The 16,126-nt window shown below is 42.6% G+C and overlaps 3 protein-coding genes across 4 annotated transcripts in view; 1 reads left to right on the forward strand and 2 right to left on the reverse strand.

Moving 5' to 3' along the window:
- Nucleotides 1-200: 200 nt before the first annotated feature.
- LOC134457414 (chymotrypsin B-like) lies at nt 201-6,116 on the reverse strand. Its single transcript, XM_063209433.1, has 7 exons — nt 6,065-6,116; nt 4,059-4,162; nt 3,324-3,403; nt 2,933-3,014; nt 1,946-2,132; nt 1,327-1,454; nt 201-491 (listed from the first exon to the last, which is right to left on the reverse strand). Exons 1-7 carry the CDS (start codon nt 6,114-6,116, stop codon nt 330-332), a joined length of 795 nt encoding a protein of 264 aa, XP_063065503.1. The 3' UTR covers nt 201-329.
- Nucleotides 6,117-11,596: 5,480 nt separating this feature from the next.
- On the forward strand, nt 11,597-14,658 carry LOC134436164 (cuticle collagen 2C-like). Of its 2 annotated transcripts, XM_063185352.1 has the most exons (7): nt 11,597-11,690; nt 11,944-11,963; nt 12,585-12,692; nt 12,849-12,923; nt 13,549-13,613; nt 13,647-13,788; nt 14,449-14,658. In XM_063185352.1, exons 1-7 carry the CDS (start codon nt 11,630-11,632, stop codon nt 14,605-14,607), a joined length of 630 nt encoding a protein of 209 aa, XP_063041422.1. In that variant the 5' UTR covers nt 11,597-11,629; the 3' UTR covers nt 14,608-14,658. The 2 variants fall into 2 exon arrangements, with proteins under 2 accessions (XP_063041422.1, XP_063041336.1); XM_063185266.1 differs by having other exon boundaries at nt 13,549-13,788.
- Nucleotides 14,659-15,950: 1,292 nt separating this feature from the next.
- LOC134436285 (collagen alpha-3(IX) chain-like) overlaps nt 15,951-16,126 on the reverse strand; it is a 2,173-nt gene continuing 1,997 nt past the window's right edge. Inside the window, exon 5 of the mRNA XM_063185464.1 lies at nt 15,951-16,119. Within this exon, the coding sequence (XP_063041534.1) occupies nt 16,114-16,119 (6 nt within the window). The 3' untranslated portion in view covers nt 15,951-16,113. The remainder of the gene's footprint in view (nt 16,120-16,126) is intronic.

The raw sequence follows: 16,126 nt of genomic DNA on the forward strand, positions 1-16,126 counted from the left end.
TTATTCCATTACATCGTATGGTCTGGGTCAATTTTGGCCTAGGCAAAGGCTATCCTCCTAACAAGGGTCTACATCTGTTCATGTTCACTCTAAGGCCTACTCATTATTCTAGAATAGATTTAGAAATCTCAGTTCAGTTCTAGTTCTAGAGGGTTTATTGGGTACTCTCAGGCCTTCCAAAATGGATTTAGAAATCTCAGTTCTGGTTGATTCTAGAGGGTTTATTGATGTTCTTTTTGCTTTCATCGTCAAACAGATGTACAGTATGATCCAGTAGTTCAATAGTTCTAGAAATGACGGATGGCTGATGTGGTTCTTAGTTCTCGGTTCTAATTGTGGGCGATGGTCTTGTCGATCCAACTGCGCAGCTCCGAGACGCGGGCGTAGACGGCAGGGATGCTGACATCACAGTTCCTGTTGCCCCAAGAGACCACGCCGACCTGGGTCCAGACACCGTCGGTCTCGCACACCAGTGGGCCACCAGAGTCACCCTGACGAGAGAGAGAGAGAGAGAGAGAGAGAAAGAGAGAGAGAGAGAGAGAGAGAGAGAGAGAGAGAGAGAAAGAGAGAGAGGGGAACAAAAGAGGTTAGTAAGCAGTAAGCAGTAAGCAGTGCGTAATTACCAATTTCGTTGTACCTGTACAATGACAATAAAGTTTCATTCATTCATTCAAGTTTCATTCAGTCAGTTTCATTCATTCAAATGTATTTGTATAGCGTGTTCGCAGACAAAACAATCGCAAAGTGCTTTACAGTCGGTGCAAATATATGCAGTATATTAAAAGGAGAGCCAAGGTGCTCCCATTGCATCACATGTACATAGACATCTGCAATATCATATAAAACAGTAGAAAGGCAGAGTAAAAAGCATGACATGAAGTAAAGGAATAGAATTAAGGGGAATTAAGTACTTAGCAAATGAGAATAGATAGGGAAAAAAGAGGCGAGTAGCTAAAACACAAAATTCGCTCTAAAGCAGATGTGGGTGGATTCCGAGTTGAAAATATTTTAACTTCGAGCGAGGCGAGTAAGCGAGTAACCAATTGGAAAGCAGAGTTCGGTACTTCTCGCCTGTTTATTGGCAGTTAAAGCCGTGGGAACGTTTAGCGAGCGTTCCATGAGAGAGTGGCGAGTAGGCGAGGGAGCGAGAAGCTAGTAACTAGCAGCGAAGTGTGTGAACGTAGCTTAACGGGGCTCAGGGAGAAAAGGAGCCCAGGCAAACCATGGCCTAGGCATGCCTATGCCCAGGCAAACCTGTCAATGACCCTGTGTGCGTCTGTGTGTGCGTGCGTGCATGCGTGTGCATGTGTGAGCGTGTTGGTTCACCTGGCAAGAGGAAGCTCCAGCTCCTCCAGCGCAGATCATGACGTCCGTCACCTTGTGCTGGTGTCCCTTCTGGCACTCCTCACTACTGACCAGGGGCACCGCCGTCTGCTGAAGGATGTTAGGACGAACTAGAGGAGAGAGAGAGAGAGAGAGAGAGAGAGAGAGAGAAGGACAAAGATAGACAGAGAGAGAGAGAGAAAGTATGAGAGTATGTTTTTGTGTGCATACACAGGTGGTTCATTATTATCATACCCTCATGTCTGTTAAAGATCACATACTGAGATCAGAGGCCTGTGTGTGTGTGCGTATGTGTGTGTGTGTGTGTGTGTGTGTGTGTGTGCGTATGTGTATGTGTGTGTGCCTGTGTTTGTGTGTGCGTGTGCGTGTGTGTGTGTGCTGTGGGCTGTATGTGTGTGCACGTGCGTGCTTGTGTGTGTAATTCTGCGCATAAGACACTGTTAGCACAGATAATGCTCAGATTTTGCCTTAGTGGTGCGTGCGTGCGTGTGTCTGTCTGTCTGTCTGTCGGTCCTGTGTGTGTGTGTGTGTGTGTGTGTGTGTGCGCGCACGTGTGTCTGTGCGTGTGTGTGTGTGTACGTGTGTGTGTGTGTTGACTCACTAGTAGGGGTGGTGCTGATCCTTCCCCATCCGCTGGTGACACATTGGGTGCCATCGGGGAAACTGGTGGTGGCGGAGGCCAGACACACGGGTGACACGCGGGCACTGTAGGTGACATGGCTCGAGAGCTTCAGCAGCTGGATGTCATTCTCCAGAGTGTAGGGGTCGTAGGATGGATGGGAGAAGACCTGAGAAGACACAGCCAATAATGATAATAATGATAATAATGATAATAATAATAATAATAATAATAATAATAATAATAATAAGATGCAGCCCACAACGAGTATCAGAACATGGTTAGGGAGGAGAGACAAATCATTATAGTAGCTTCCAGTGTTGGTAACACACTTTACCATAGGTGTGCAGTGCACAGATGGGGATGAGGTGGTGCTAAAGCAAATGCCCATTTGCCCTACTGTACAAATAATGCCCTTTTTAAAAGTTTTTTTTAAATCACAATGTACTGTGGTCCATGTGGACATTATCATCTACAAATGCTTGACGATCAAATAGCATGTGACAATGCCCTGATACAGTACACAGCTTCTATAACCTAGTGAGGCAGTCAGGAGTTCCAAAAGCCCCTCAAGCCCACCTCGAGCACCTGCCCCCCAAAATGTCTGTTCATGCCACCGCACTCAGGGTGGTAACAAAGTGGGAGGTGCAATTAAAGATTCCCGCTGTAGGAACAATATACTTTGTAGAAACAATGTGGCTCCTCTGCTTTAACCCATTGTGTCATGGAACGACATATACGCTGCATGAAGGTCATGATATTTGAGCTGTTTTAGATGTGGGTATGTTAGAGCTGAATGAACACATTCTAGTGCAAAATGAAGGATCTATATTTTAACTGCAACTTATTTAATGTTTTTACAGTATGTGCTTCGGAGGCTGATATATTTAGGTTTTAATAGGGAGAGGGCACCTTTTCCCAAAAAGGGCTAAAATGGGTTAAATGAACAAATCTCGATTGGCATCTTACCTTGTCAACGTTCTTCAGAATGCTGGGATCGTCTGAGGAGCTACGATCATGCGCCCCCAGGACAACACGGTGGTATCTGGGACTACAAACAAACAAACAGACAAACAAATAAAAAACACAAACAAACAAAAATATGCATTTTAAGAGCCATTCATGGCATTTGAAGAAAGGTGGATTTAAAGTCAAAAGGTTGTGAAGTCACAGACAATCATACACATGACTTTCATTTATTTACACACACACACACACACACACACACACACACACACACACACACACACACACACACACACACACACACACACACACACACACACACACACACACACACACACACACACACAGCATATACTGTACTGTACTGTACTGTACTGTACTGTACTGTGCTTACGTGACACGGCAGTGGGCAGCTGTCAGGACCCACTGGTTGTTGATCAGGGTGCCACCGCAGAAGTGGAATTTATCAGGTTGCTGAAAAAGTGGGAAGTGTGTGTGTGTGTGTGTGTGTGTGTGTGTGTGTGTGTGTGTGTGTGTGTGTGTGTGTGTGTGTGTGTGTGTGTGTGTGTGTGCGTGTGTGCGTGTGTCAGAAAGAAAGTAGACCAGTAAAAGACCTCAATATTTTTTTTGCAATGAAAAAAAATAGATAAGTAGTAAATCTTTAATTTTATCGTCCTGGATTTCCCAGTGAAACATGAACAGAAAGATGAACAGTCGTATACTTGCATAGACTTTCCACCTGCTGAATTAAAATGACCACATTTTCCAACGAAATTTCGCAAAACATTATTTGCAACAAAAAATTAATCTTATGTTTCATGGGGTAAAAACTTCTATGACAATGGATATTTTTCACAAGACAACTTGGGCCAATTCAAATATTTTGAAATATTTTGTGACCTAAGATGACACAATCAGGTTGTGTAATATTGCTCCATGACTGTAAAGAGGCCCTAAGGACCTGTCAATTTAACAAAAAATTTCTTATAAAAAATATATATATACTGTGTATACTGTATTTCATGTTTCATACTGTGTTTTCATGTATACTGTGTTAAGCTTTATTCAGAATTAAAGTCAGTTAATTATGAATGAAATGTCTCATGTAAACATAGCAATTGTCACCTACCTGCAGGGACACTTGCCAGGGCCAGGATCCAGACACTGCATTCTCACCGTTGACGATCTTGCTATAGCCACTCACCACGGGCTCGATCTCAGGCACACCACAGCCTGACCACAACATGTGGAGAGAGATACATGAGCAGCGTTGCCAGATGTACGATAATTATCATATTTGTACCATAAGTTTGGCCATTTTGACCTCTGTACAATCATAAAACCATGATGTACGATCATTTCAGAGTTCTCATTCAGTTCATGTTGATGCCTTGAAATTTGGGTCTTGTATGACAATTTCCTCCCAAAAAAGTCCCCCAAAACAATAATTTTCATCATTTTCCATCTGGCAACACTGTATGTGAGACACAGCAAGATCGTGGTTCTGGCCTGGTTAGATGCTGTAGATTTGCGGGCTTCATTAATTCTTTTGGAAACATTCAATGGTCAGCCGTGGCCTAGTGGAGGTGGTTCTAAGATCAGAGGGTTGCTGGTTCTAATCCCATGTTTACTTCTCCCTTCACTTCCATCCATGGCTGAAGTGCCCTAGAGAAAGGTACTGGAACTAGAGCATGACACGGGAGTGGATTTTCACTCCCATCCCATCCCGGTCCCAGAAAAAAAATCCCATCCCGTCCCATCCCGGGCTGGAGTAAAAGAAACGAATCCCATCCCGTCCCATCCTGTAAGAATGTCTCGAAATCCCGCCCACTCCCACTCAAAATCATTCATTTTTGTCATTTTTATTCCCGCTCCTGCCAGCTCCCATTCATCTTTATTCCCGCTCCTGCCCGATCCCGTTCATCTTTAAAATTTTGACTCCCATCCCGCGGGAATCCTGCGGGATCTGCGGGACCCACGGGAATTCCCGAAAAATGTCATCCTCTAACTGGAACCCATATCCTGTATGTAAATAACAGTAAGTCGCTTTTGATAATAGCATCAGCTAAGTGTAATGTAATATAATGTAATTCTAATATTCCTAAATTCAACTGAGACAGAAAGAGGTTTCCGCACTATACAGTGTATTAAATTTACAGACATATTTCCTTTTCTGCCATCCCCCTTGACTCACTCGGGCTTGACACATCCAGCATCGGGCTGCCCTTATTTCCTCATTCCTCTACCCATATGTCAAAGAAACACAGCACAGGAGTACACCAATGAATAATTAATTACTGTACTAAATGTGACCCCCCCGTCCCACCCCCAAAAAACAAACAAACAAACAAACAAATGGAAACTACTGAACATTCGGCATACTGTGGCCTTCATTTACCCTTCTCTTTCACCAAAGGCCAATGTAATTAGGCCTATACGCCATATTCACTGATATCCACACTGATGGACAAAACAAGGATCAAACAGCTGTTGATCTAAAGCAGAACAAGACAAACACACCTGCACACTTGCACAAACTCTCTCCTCATACCCAGCATATTGCTGCTTTCATATGTCCTTTCCTTGATCAAATTTTCCTAAGGAACTTACATCACACCAATGTGATCCTCATGATGACGTTCACCTCCACTTACCCAGAGGAGACACATAGAAATGCACGACATTACGTTACATTGAATTACATTTAGCTGGCCTAACGGTAGGGCACTTGTCTACCACGTGGCTGACCCGGGTTCGATTCCGGCCTGGGTGATATGCCAACCCTTCCCCGTCTCTCTCTCTCTCAAACGTTTAAAAAATATTATATTTAGCCAACGCTTTTAGCCAAAACCACTTACAACAATGGACATTATCAACAACACACAAGGTATTGGGAGAATTCACAAATACAGATATTGATTCCCACTAACCCCTACTAGCCAGTGGTGTAGTATACGTAGAACGCAGGTATACGCAGTATACCTACCTAAACAAAGTCAGGGATTTCAGTATATTTTTTTCAAATTGATCGACACAGTATTTAGAATAGTACAGTATACCCACAACAAAAATCCTCAAGTATACAGTACCCTGTATACCCACTTCAAAAAAGTAGTCTACACCACTGCTACTAACCCAGGGCTGACACCACAAGGGCCAAACAGCTGCCGATCCAAAGCAGAGCCATCGTACCGTACCGTAGTCCACAGACACATACAGTAACAGAACAGGTGATGTTCACTTTTAAACCCAGACAACATTGGAACATGGTGTACACACGCACGCACACACACACACACACACACACACACACACACACACACACACACACACACACACACACACACACACACACACACACACACACACACACACACACACACGTATGCACGCACGCACACGCACGCAAACACACACACACAAACACACACACACACACACACACACACACACACACACACACACACACACACACACACACACACACACACACACACACACACATACACACACACACTGTCCATTGGCTGATACTGGTGGGAAAGGCAGTACATGGCATCTGACAGGTGTATCGGTCTCACCCCCCATGAGATAGCGACAAAATGTGAGGTGTACACACAGTACTGTACTGTACACAGGGAAGCCGGCAGTGGGGCACAAACTGGTCAGTTGTCCCAGAACCAGGTAGAGAGGGGCCCAGAATTGGACCTCCACTTGTATTGAAGGGAGGGGCCCAGAGGGGAACTTTCCATTGGCAAACCTAGGCAATCGGACTTGATCTTTATTTGTCACCTATGTAAAGTAATCGAAGATATAAGACGCCCAGGGCCCCAAAATGGCTAGATCCGCCCCTGGAGGGGCCCTCGTGGACAACTTTGTCCTGGGCCCAGACATAGCTGTCAGTGGTTTTTACTGTAGCCTACTACAGTTCAGTAATGTACAGGTACTTGTGCATAATGTGGCATTATTGTATTGCCTTTCAATTGTATTGAGCCTACTATGGGCAGCACACCAAATGGTAACATGTATCAACCCTGAGATCAAGTGTGCGACTCTTACTTTGAAGTTTACTCAGCAGATAATTGCATAACTGTATATTTGAGCATTTTTTGAAGTGGGTATACTGTACAGGGCTTGACACTGGCACCTGACAACCGGCCAAATGCTGGTAAAACTTGGCTGTGGCTAGTAACAATTTCAGTCTCACTAGCCACTTTGACTGGTAAGTTACTTTTTGGTGTGACAAATTACAGTAGTTGCATCAATTGTTTATATTTAAATGCAAAAATATTCTGAAGGAAAAAAAATGGACCATAAAACTCTGGCAGGCAGAAAGGCTAAATGGCTAGTGACTTGGGGAAACCACTAGCCACAGTGGCCGGTGAGCAAAAAAGTTAACATCAAGCCCTGAAACTGTATATATTTGTGCTATTCAAAACAATGGATCAATCAATTTTAAGTGGGTATACTGAAATCCCTGAAATTTAGCCCGCTTTCTACGTAGACTACACCACTGGATAATTGGCATTAGACAAAAGAACCGCATAGTGAACCAGGCTATCAAAATTACTGGCTCACCTCAACCCTCCCTATCTAAACTGTGCAGTGGTGCAGTGATCAAAAACGCTGACCAGATCATAGAGGACACCTCTCACCCCCTCCATCACTCCTTCCAACTACTGCCATCGGGCCGACGGTTCAGTGTTCAACTGACGCACAAGAACAGATTCAAGAAATCCTTCATCCCCTCAGCTGTGACCCTACTGAACAAGAGATGAGCTGTCCAGCCTCAGCATGCATGTATTGTCTTGTCTTGTTTTAACCTGTCTTGTCTAATGTCTGTGAGAATCACTGAAGCCATGCCAAAGACATTTTTCTGTTTCTATTGTTACAGACAATAACGTTTTATCTAATGTAATCTATTCTAATCTAATATACGTACAATTAGGCTAGATACATAGGTCCACGGACCAATGTTGCCTGCACCCCCACCCCCGCAAATAATCAGGCCTAAACCATAAAACCCTGAATGCTGCCCAAACAGGCCAAAGGTTAAAGATAGGTACCTGTAGAGCAGTCTATTGGGATGTGAAAGACTGAGTTTGCTAACTCATGGACATGCTTGTTACTAAAGACAGATTATCATCACAGATTTTCGGTGCTAAATGAAGAAGTAAATGCAAAGGCAATTGCTTCATGGTTCTCTAGTACAGTTACTTCAGTTGTCTGAAGTAACTTCTCAGTTACTTCAGTTCTTAGTTCTCTTCATGTTTAGTTTAATTTGTTTACCCATGATAGCTGCTGTAAAACCAAAAATGTTTATGTTCGTTTCAATATTTTCTCCGAAGATTTACTCCAAAATATCAACTATCGTGTTTCACCACACACAGTACACATTGTATCATACCAGACCAGCCTATAATGACATTCTAGACAGCATGGCAAAAACAAAATCCCCACCAAAAACAGGTCTCACACACTAATGTGTTGTTGGACCATCTTTATCTTAGATCAGTGATTCTCAAAGTGTGGTCCCGGGACCAATGGTGGTCCGCGACAGCGCTCAGGTGGTCCGCGAGGGGATTTTTGCTTTTCCAAGACGAGCTAGCAGTAGGCTATATTTGTAACATAATTACAAAGCTAAACATAGCTGAAGTATTATTTTCACTTTCACGTAAGGCAGGCTTGTAATGTGAATAAAAAGTGAGTGATCCGCACCGAAATTAGCAGTGTCAAATAAGCACCCCTCAACTGTCAATTCAGTTGTCAGGTGGTCCCTGAACATTTTTAGGGGGGTCAAAGTGGTCCTCAGCCTGAAAAAGTTTGAGAAATACTATCTTAGATTATGGTGGACATTTGTGTTGCATTGTTTGCAAATCCAGTTAGCATTGTATTAAGTTTTCCCCAAGATTTTGTATGTATGGTGATGTGTGAAGCCTTCTCTTCAGCACATCCCAAAGATTCTCAATGAGGTTGAGGTATAAACTCTTTTGTGGCCAATCCATGTGTAAAAAAGTATGTCTTGTGCTCCCTGAACCATTCCGGTGCAGTGATGTGTCACTGGCTTTTCATTTATATTCAAGTCAAGTCAAGTCAAGTTTATTGTCAATTTCTTTACATGCACTGGTCATACAAAGAATTTGAAATTGCGTTTCTTGCTCTCCCATGCAGACATAGACTAATCTAGGTAAGGACATAGACAGTATAGACATAGACAGTACTCATACATGGACATAGACAGTATGGACGTAGACATTGCTCATACAGACATTTAAAGTGCAAGACTGGACAACAGAAGACTTGTAGAGAAGTCAGTTATAAAAAAGACATATCAAAAGACACATCCCGTGGTCACGTGACAGATTAAGATTAAATTATGTCTGTTTGAGAGGGGTCTCGTAATGTCCATCAGCATTCACTGAAATGTTTGGTGTCAGGCCTATAGGTTCAGCTAGTGTTTCTCAACGTGGGCGCTACAGCCCCTTGAGGGACATGAGAAGGCTACAGTTGAGAGGGGGCAGTGCCTAGTTGTCATTGGGGGCATTAGTCCATTTCATTTTGTTAATACTAAGGGGGTGTTGAGAGCCTTATCATGAGGTAAAGGGAGGCTTAGGATGAGATCAAGGGGGCGTTTGTTCAAAACATTTTGAGAACCACTGAGCTACAGTGTGTGCTAAAATAATGAGTTTACCTATGGTAAATCAAGTGATCATTCCATCAATTTTCAATTTCAATTTCCGTCTGATGTTTTGCCTGATGGCACAGGCATATTGCAAGATGACTAAGACTGATTGGGCTCAAATTTTGTATGAATGGTTCAGGGAGCGTGAGAAATCATTTTCACACATGGATTTGCCACCACAGAGTCCAGACATCAACCTCAATGAGAATTTTGTGATGCGATCAAACTACCATCATCAGTACAAGATTTTGCTAAATCCATTGCAGACGTTTATTGATATAATAAAACATCAAATATGGAACATAATGAAGCTAATGGTGGTCCAACCTGTGTGACCTTTTTTTCGGAGGGGATGTATTCAGTACATTAGAGGGGCACAATGTACGTAGTTTGTGCGGTGCCCGTAGCATGCCTGTCTCAAAATCTACATCGTAATGAAAAAATGCTGTTCAAATAAACTCGCTGTGAGAATGTTTTTCATCGCGGAATGCCAGCAGTTGATACAAATCTGAATTTTCGTATGAAAAGTGTCTCCCACGACACTCGTTTGGACCGCTCTGTCAAAAAGTTGCATTCAGGGTTTTCTGACAGCGGACCGTGGAAGTGGTCGGAAGAGACATGGTTCACTTTATTCACATAACCATCGGCTGACTTGGGACAGTGATTAATTATTTTTTTAATCTGGAGCCCCTTTAAGAATTCCGTCGCTCATCACAACTCTGAAATATGATCTTTGTTCTTGCCGTAAGAACCAGCACTGACCATATTATATATTTTTGAATATAGCTGGTTAATATCATCATCACATGCCACAAGACCCAAACCGGTTTACCTAAGATGTGTGGTGAACACTGATAAGAAATATGTTGTCACCACAGACTGCACACATCTCTAATGCAACAGTAATCTCCAAGAAAACTTCCTTTTTTTCTTTTTAAAGGGGTATGCCACTATTTTGGGGCTTAATACAGTTAAAATCGTTGGCTGGGGTTTATTAAGGTGGTAAAGTGTCTTATTTTTCATGTTAAGCGTTGTCTTGCTGTAAGACAAGTTAAAAGAGGGAATATGTCGCTAAGCTAGTGAAAGTCAATGTATCCGTGTAGCATTGTAGCATGCTACACGGATACATTGACTTTCACTAGCTTAGCGACATATTCCCTCTTTTAACTTGTCTTACAGCAAGACAACGGCTTACATGAAAAATAAGACACTTTACCACCTTAATAAACCCCAGCCAACGATTTTAACTGTATTAAGCCCCAAAATAGTGGCATACCCCTTTAACTTCATGTGATCTGATGATATGCACAATAAAAATACCATTGTTAAAATAACTCTTGAAGGTTGAAATAAACCCCGTTTCAGATCAATTTTGGTCCAGTTTACCCTTTGGGCAGGGAGGGTAACATCTGACTTAATGTCGTTGGTAAATTTAATCATGTCTTAATATGAGGAGCTGTAGAGTTGAAAGTGGCAACCGGCTGCAGAATTTTACACTGACATTTTACTCTCCAGTGTTGTAAGTACTCATTGCCTCTTTTCCACTGTGGGTTTTCTGGTAGGCCTAGAGCTCAACACAGCGTGACTCGGCCGCCACTTTTTGCTTTACGATTGAGCTGTGTCGTACCTATTTGAAAAGCAAAAAGTGGCGGCCGAGTCGCACTGTGTTGAGCTGTAGGCCTACCAGAAAACCGGCAATGAAAAAAGAGGCATATCTGGACATATATAAGTTTACTCTGAAATACTGTCACACCATGTGGTTTACTGTGTGTTGTTCTGGGCATGACGCACATGGTGTTCTGGGCATGAAGAACTAAATTGTACAAGAGTAACATGCTAAACAGTGATAAGCTACTTCCTTCCATGATCACGGAAATTTCAGCTTGCCCAAGCATTTTTATCAGATCTGTGATGTTCTGGTGGGCAAGACTTAGAAACACAATGCTATTAAAGGGTATAAAAGGGTCCATCCAAGTAGTGTCTGCTCAGACGGCAGCATCGTCGTGTCAGTGGTAATCATGTCTGGCTTGATCAGAGTCTCAACGTTGGTGGCAGTAGTGCTGCTTATGCAGCTGGGTGGTGAGTGAACAGGATTTTTTTTAAAAAATGCAGCTCATTAAAAAAACAGTTTGTAGGTTATGCCAAAGTTTATGGAATTAATAGTGACTTCTGCAAAGTCAAACTAGATGTTTTAAAATTAGAAATCCTTAAGTCATCACTTTTTTAACATTGTGTAAGATTTGAATTTAAAATTGATGCATTTTTTTCAACAAATAAATCAATGTATTATCCTTTTACTCATCCAAAATGGTCATAATTGTTACCCGTGCAGGTCTGGAAGGTGCTCCAATGGTAAGTCAAGGCACATCTCTGTTTTCTTCTCACCACAATTTAAATTCAACTCCATTGATATAGATTTGAACACAATCTCTCTCTCATATCCAATATTTACTCTTAATTTATTGCCATGTTCTATTATATTCATTCTTATATTCTCATTCTTTTTTAATCACAGTCTACAATTTGCGACGTTCGAACCAAGAAAATCTGAAAATCTCAATTAATTCAGGTTCATAGTAATTTGCATAATCAGCCATAACCATAACACAGTATGAATATTATAGACGCCAAACTATGCAATCTCTGTTCTCCGCAGGTTGCTGAGTATTACGACCGGCCTAGCCTTGCGGGCTAAAGCGACTTACAGTTATTATTTTTCAGGGTATTGGTTACAGTCCCTGGAGCAATGTGGGGTTAGGTGCCTTGCTCAAGGGCACTTCTGCCATGAATGGAGATTTAGGAAGAGGTCAGGGGGGATTTGAACCTACAACCCCTAGATTGAAAGACCAACTCTCTAACCACTAGGCCACGGCTACCCCTATAATAATAATAATAATAATAATAATAATAATAATAATAATAATAATAATAATAATAATAATAATAATAATAATAATGTGTTGTCCACTGCAGGCTGCTAAGTGTTTCCCACCGTGTTTCCATGGGTGCCACCCTCCTCCTCTACCTCCATGGTGTGGCTGTCACGGCCCGGCCGGTCCTCCTGGTCCTATTGGGCCTGAGGTGAACACACACACACACACACACACACACACACACACGCACACGCACACGCACACGCACACGCACACGCACACACACACACAATTGATATTGATAATAACAATAATAATGATACTGATAATTTGTATCCTTATACAGAATGTCTGTTGTTTTCAGGGACCGCCTGGAATGCCTGGAATGCCTGGAGAGACTGGTCTCCCTGGGCCCCCCGGCCCACCTGGGCCCCCGGGTGTAAGTTTATGAATGCAGTTGGTTTTGCATTGCAGTGTGTGCGTGCGTGTGCGTGCGTGTGCGTGCGTGTGCGTGTGTGCGTGTGCGTGTGCTCTTCCAGTTTTGCATTATTGGAAATGTACAGTATATCAGATATACAGAACATTGATGGGAACACGAGTGTATGAATCTCGATGACGTGTGCATTTAATGACATCATGTTGACGTGTGTATTTAATGAATACTGTTGTTTCTTCATTATAGGGGCCATACATTATACACGTACATAGATACTGTCGGTTATACATAAACACTAAAGGCTCACATGCCGTACACTGTATACAATTACTATCTGTTATGCATTGCTTGGACATGTATGAAATTTGAATACTCTCAGTTACAGATGACGCACACACACACACACACACACACACACACACACACACACACACACACACACACACACACACACACACACACACACACACACACACACACACACACACACACGTTGTTGCTGCTTCATGCCTGTTACTTGAATGACTGTAGTGGAAAACTAGCTACCAACTATTTGTATATTGCACATCACAAATCTCACCCTCTCATCCCCCACACCCACCCCTCTCTTTCCTCACACACCCTCTAGCCTCCTGGTCTTCCCTGCCCCTGCATCTGTGAACCTCATCCCCATCCCCCCTGTATCTGTCCTCGTCCCCATCCTCCCATCTGCATCTGCCCTCCCCATCCCCATCCTCCCATCATCTGTGAACCTCTACCTCCCCATCCTCCCATCATCTGTGAACCTCCACCTCCCCATCCTCCCATCATCTGTGAACCTCCACCTCCAGAGGGCACGGCTGCCCCAGAGGCCACGGCTGCCCCAGAGGTGAGGAACCAGGGCCGTAACGAGACATTTTCAAATACCGAGGTTAAATACTGCGTGTACTGCATACTGTACATTTAGAATGCTTCAAACTCTTCAGTCAAACTCAAACAAAAAAAGTTTGCTTTTATTAATCACTGTCTCGACGATAATTGAGGTGGTGTATTCATAGATTAATTTGACATTTCTGGGGAGAAAAAAATACTGAGGACATGACCTGTATGTCCTCAATGGTAGTTACGGCCATGTGAGGGACACACCCCAGTGGTGAAGATTTGTCAGTTATGGATTATGGGAACATAATTTTGTTATGTTGGGGGACATGTGCATTTTAACCCATTTGAGCCTGAGTCCTTTTTGGGAAAAGGTGCCCTCCAATTGTGCCCTGCCAATTAAAACCTAAATATCTCAGCTTCCGAAGCGCATACAAATATGAAATCAGTTGCATTTAAAAGCTTTTTGCATTAGAATGTGTTCATTCAGCTCCAACATACCCACATTGTTTCTTAAAAAAAACCCCGAAAATCTCAAGAGCCTGAATGCAGCGTGTCGCTCCAGGCTGACATGTGGTAAAATTTGCACAACACAAACAACTCTGGTTTATGTTGTTTTTCCCTTTCCACACCTCCCTCTCATCCCCCCTTTTTCTCTCACATCCTTTAGCCTCCCTGTGAGCCGTACCCCATCTGTCCACCAGAACAAACTTATCCGGATGCCCCAGTGGTCACGGACGCCCCAGCTGTGGTGAAGGAGCCCTCTGTGCTAAAGGAGGTGAAGGAGGAGGAGGAGAAGGAGGAGAAGGAATCTCCCTCATATTGGTGAATGTAATTGAATGAACGAAAAATAAATGAAAATTTCATTCAACAGTGTAAAGTTTGTGTGTGAAATTTGTTTTTTGATTTTTTTTTACATTGTAGAGGTGAGGTATTGTAAACATTTTGTATTTGATGTTTTTTTTATTATTTTATTTCAAGTTCATCCAAAAACTCAATATTCACGCAAAAAAAGTCCTTTTTGAGCCTGAAGGTGGTCCAATTAAGTTAATCTAAAAACCTTGAAGTACAATGTCTGTGAATGGTGAATAGTCATTCAAAAAAAATCCTTTTTGAGCCTGAAGGTGGTCCAGCGATTTTGTCCGCTAATCACATTATTCATGCCCCTGTCCCTTTCACTGTCAAAAACCAGAGGGGGGACAAATAACTTAAATACTCTGATGTAAATGTGCGCATCGTTGCAGCATTCACGATGTTATTGCAATTGCAAAGAATATAGCCCACCCTTTCACCCGTAATGGCTAGATAAAATATCCTAAAATTAGCACAACCTCTGAGGGCCCGTGCTGGATACTCGCACCGGGGCCCGTGACCGAGTTGTTACGCCACTGGTTACACCATTTACTCCATTGTACCTAATAAGATAGGTTGTTACTGAAAAACGCTGAAAACCAGGACCCACCACAAACTTGATCCAACCAGTGCAGAGTTAGCTGATCATAAGACAAGTACACGTGTCTATAGCTACTCAGGTATGTTACTCGTGTTAGAAGGAAACTGTGTTTCTTTTTTTTACTTTTACTTTTGACACCTCTGGTTGGGTTTGGTCGGTGCGTGTGGAAAAATAAGAAGTAAAAATAGCAGTGTTGCCTCTGGACCCTCCTTTACTCCTTTGAAGTTTTTGATGCCCTTTTCCCTTGAAGAGCACCTGCAATAGGCTACATTTGTTTGAGACCGAAGGCAGCGCTCTCCTATCCCTCTTCCTTCAACATCCAAGATGGATGTTGTTGAACACAAAGGTGAAACATACCAGCTGGCGAGAGATGGCTGGTGTTAACAATTTGGCGGATGTTGTTGAATTAATTAATAAATGAGAAACTCTAGGAGCAGAGAATGTATTTGTCTGACTTAAAAAAATGCAATACAGCCTACAATAACACAGGTTTGGGCCTCTGCAAACAGTTTTGTCGCCTTTAAAGAGATGCTGAGCACAGAAAAACGTCTACAGAGCTTGAAAACATCCAGTTGAATCAGGAAGAGGACCGGTATTGACACAGTATTGTATCGTGAACAACTATTTGTGTTGCTCATGTAAAATAATCCACATCAACCACAATCAGTTAACCTTTAAATGAAAGTAAATTCTCATGATGTCAGAAGACAAAGTGCGCTTATTGTGTTTAATCATTTTAATATTGTTTTACAAATTGTGAAAGCAACTATGTAGATAATGCAGTACATCATCCATTCATATACATCAAGCAGTAGATTGAATCTTGGCTTGAACTTTGCGACTGCGATGGACATCATAATGGCTTTAACATGACTCCAGTGGTCAAGGCTGGAAC

Source organism: Engraulis encrasicolus, chromosome 1, assembly GCF_034702125.1.
Source record: "Engraulis encrasicolus isolate BLACKSEA-1 chromosome 1, IST_EnEncr_1.0, whole genome shotgun sequence".
Taxonomy (NCBI): domain Eukaryota; kingdom Metazoa; phylum Chordata; class Actinopteri; order Clupeiformes; family Engraulidae; genus Engraulis; species Engraulis encrasicolus.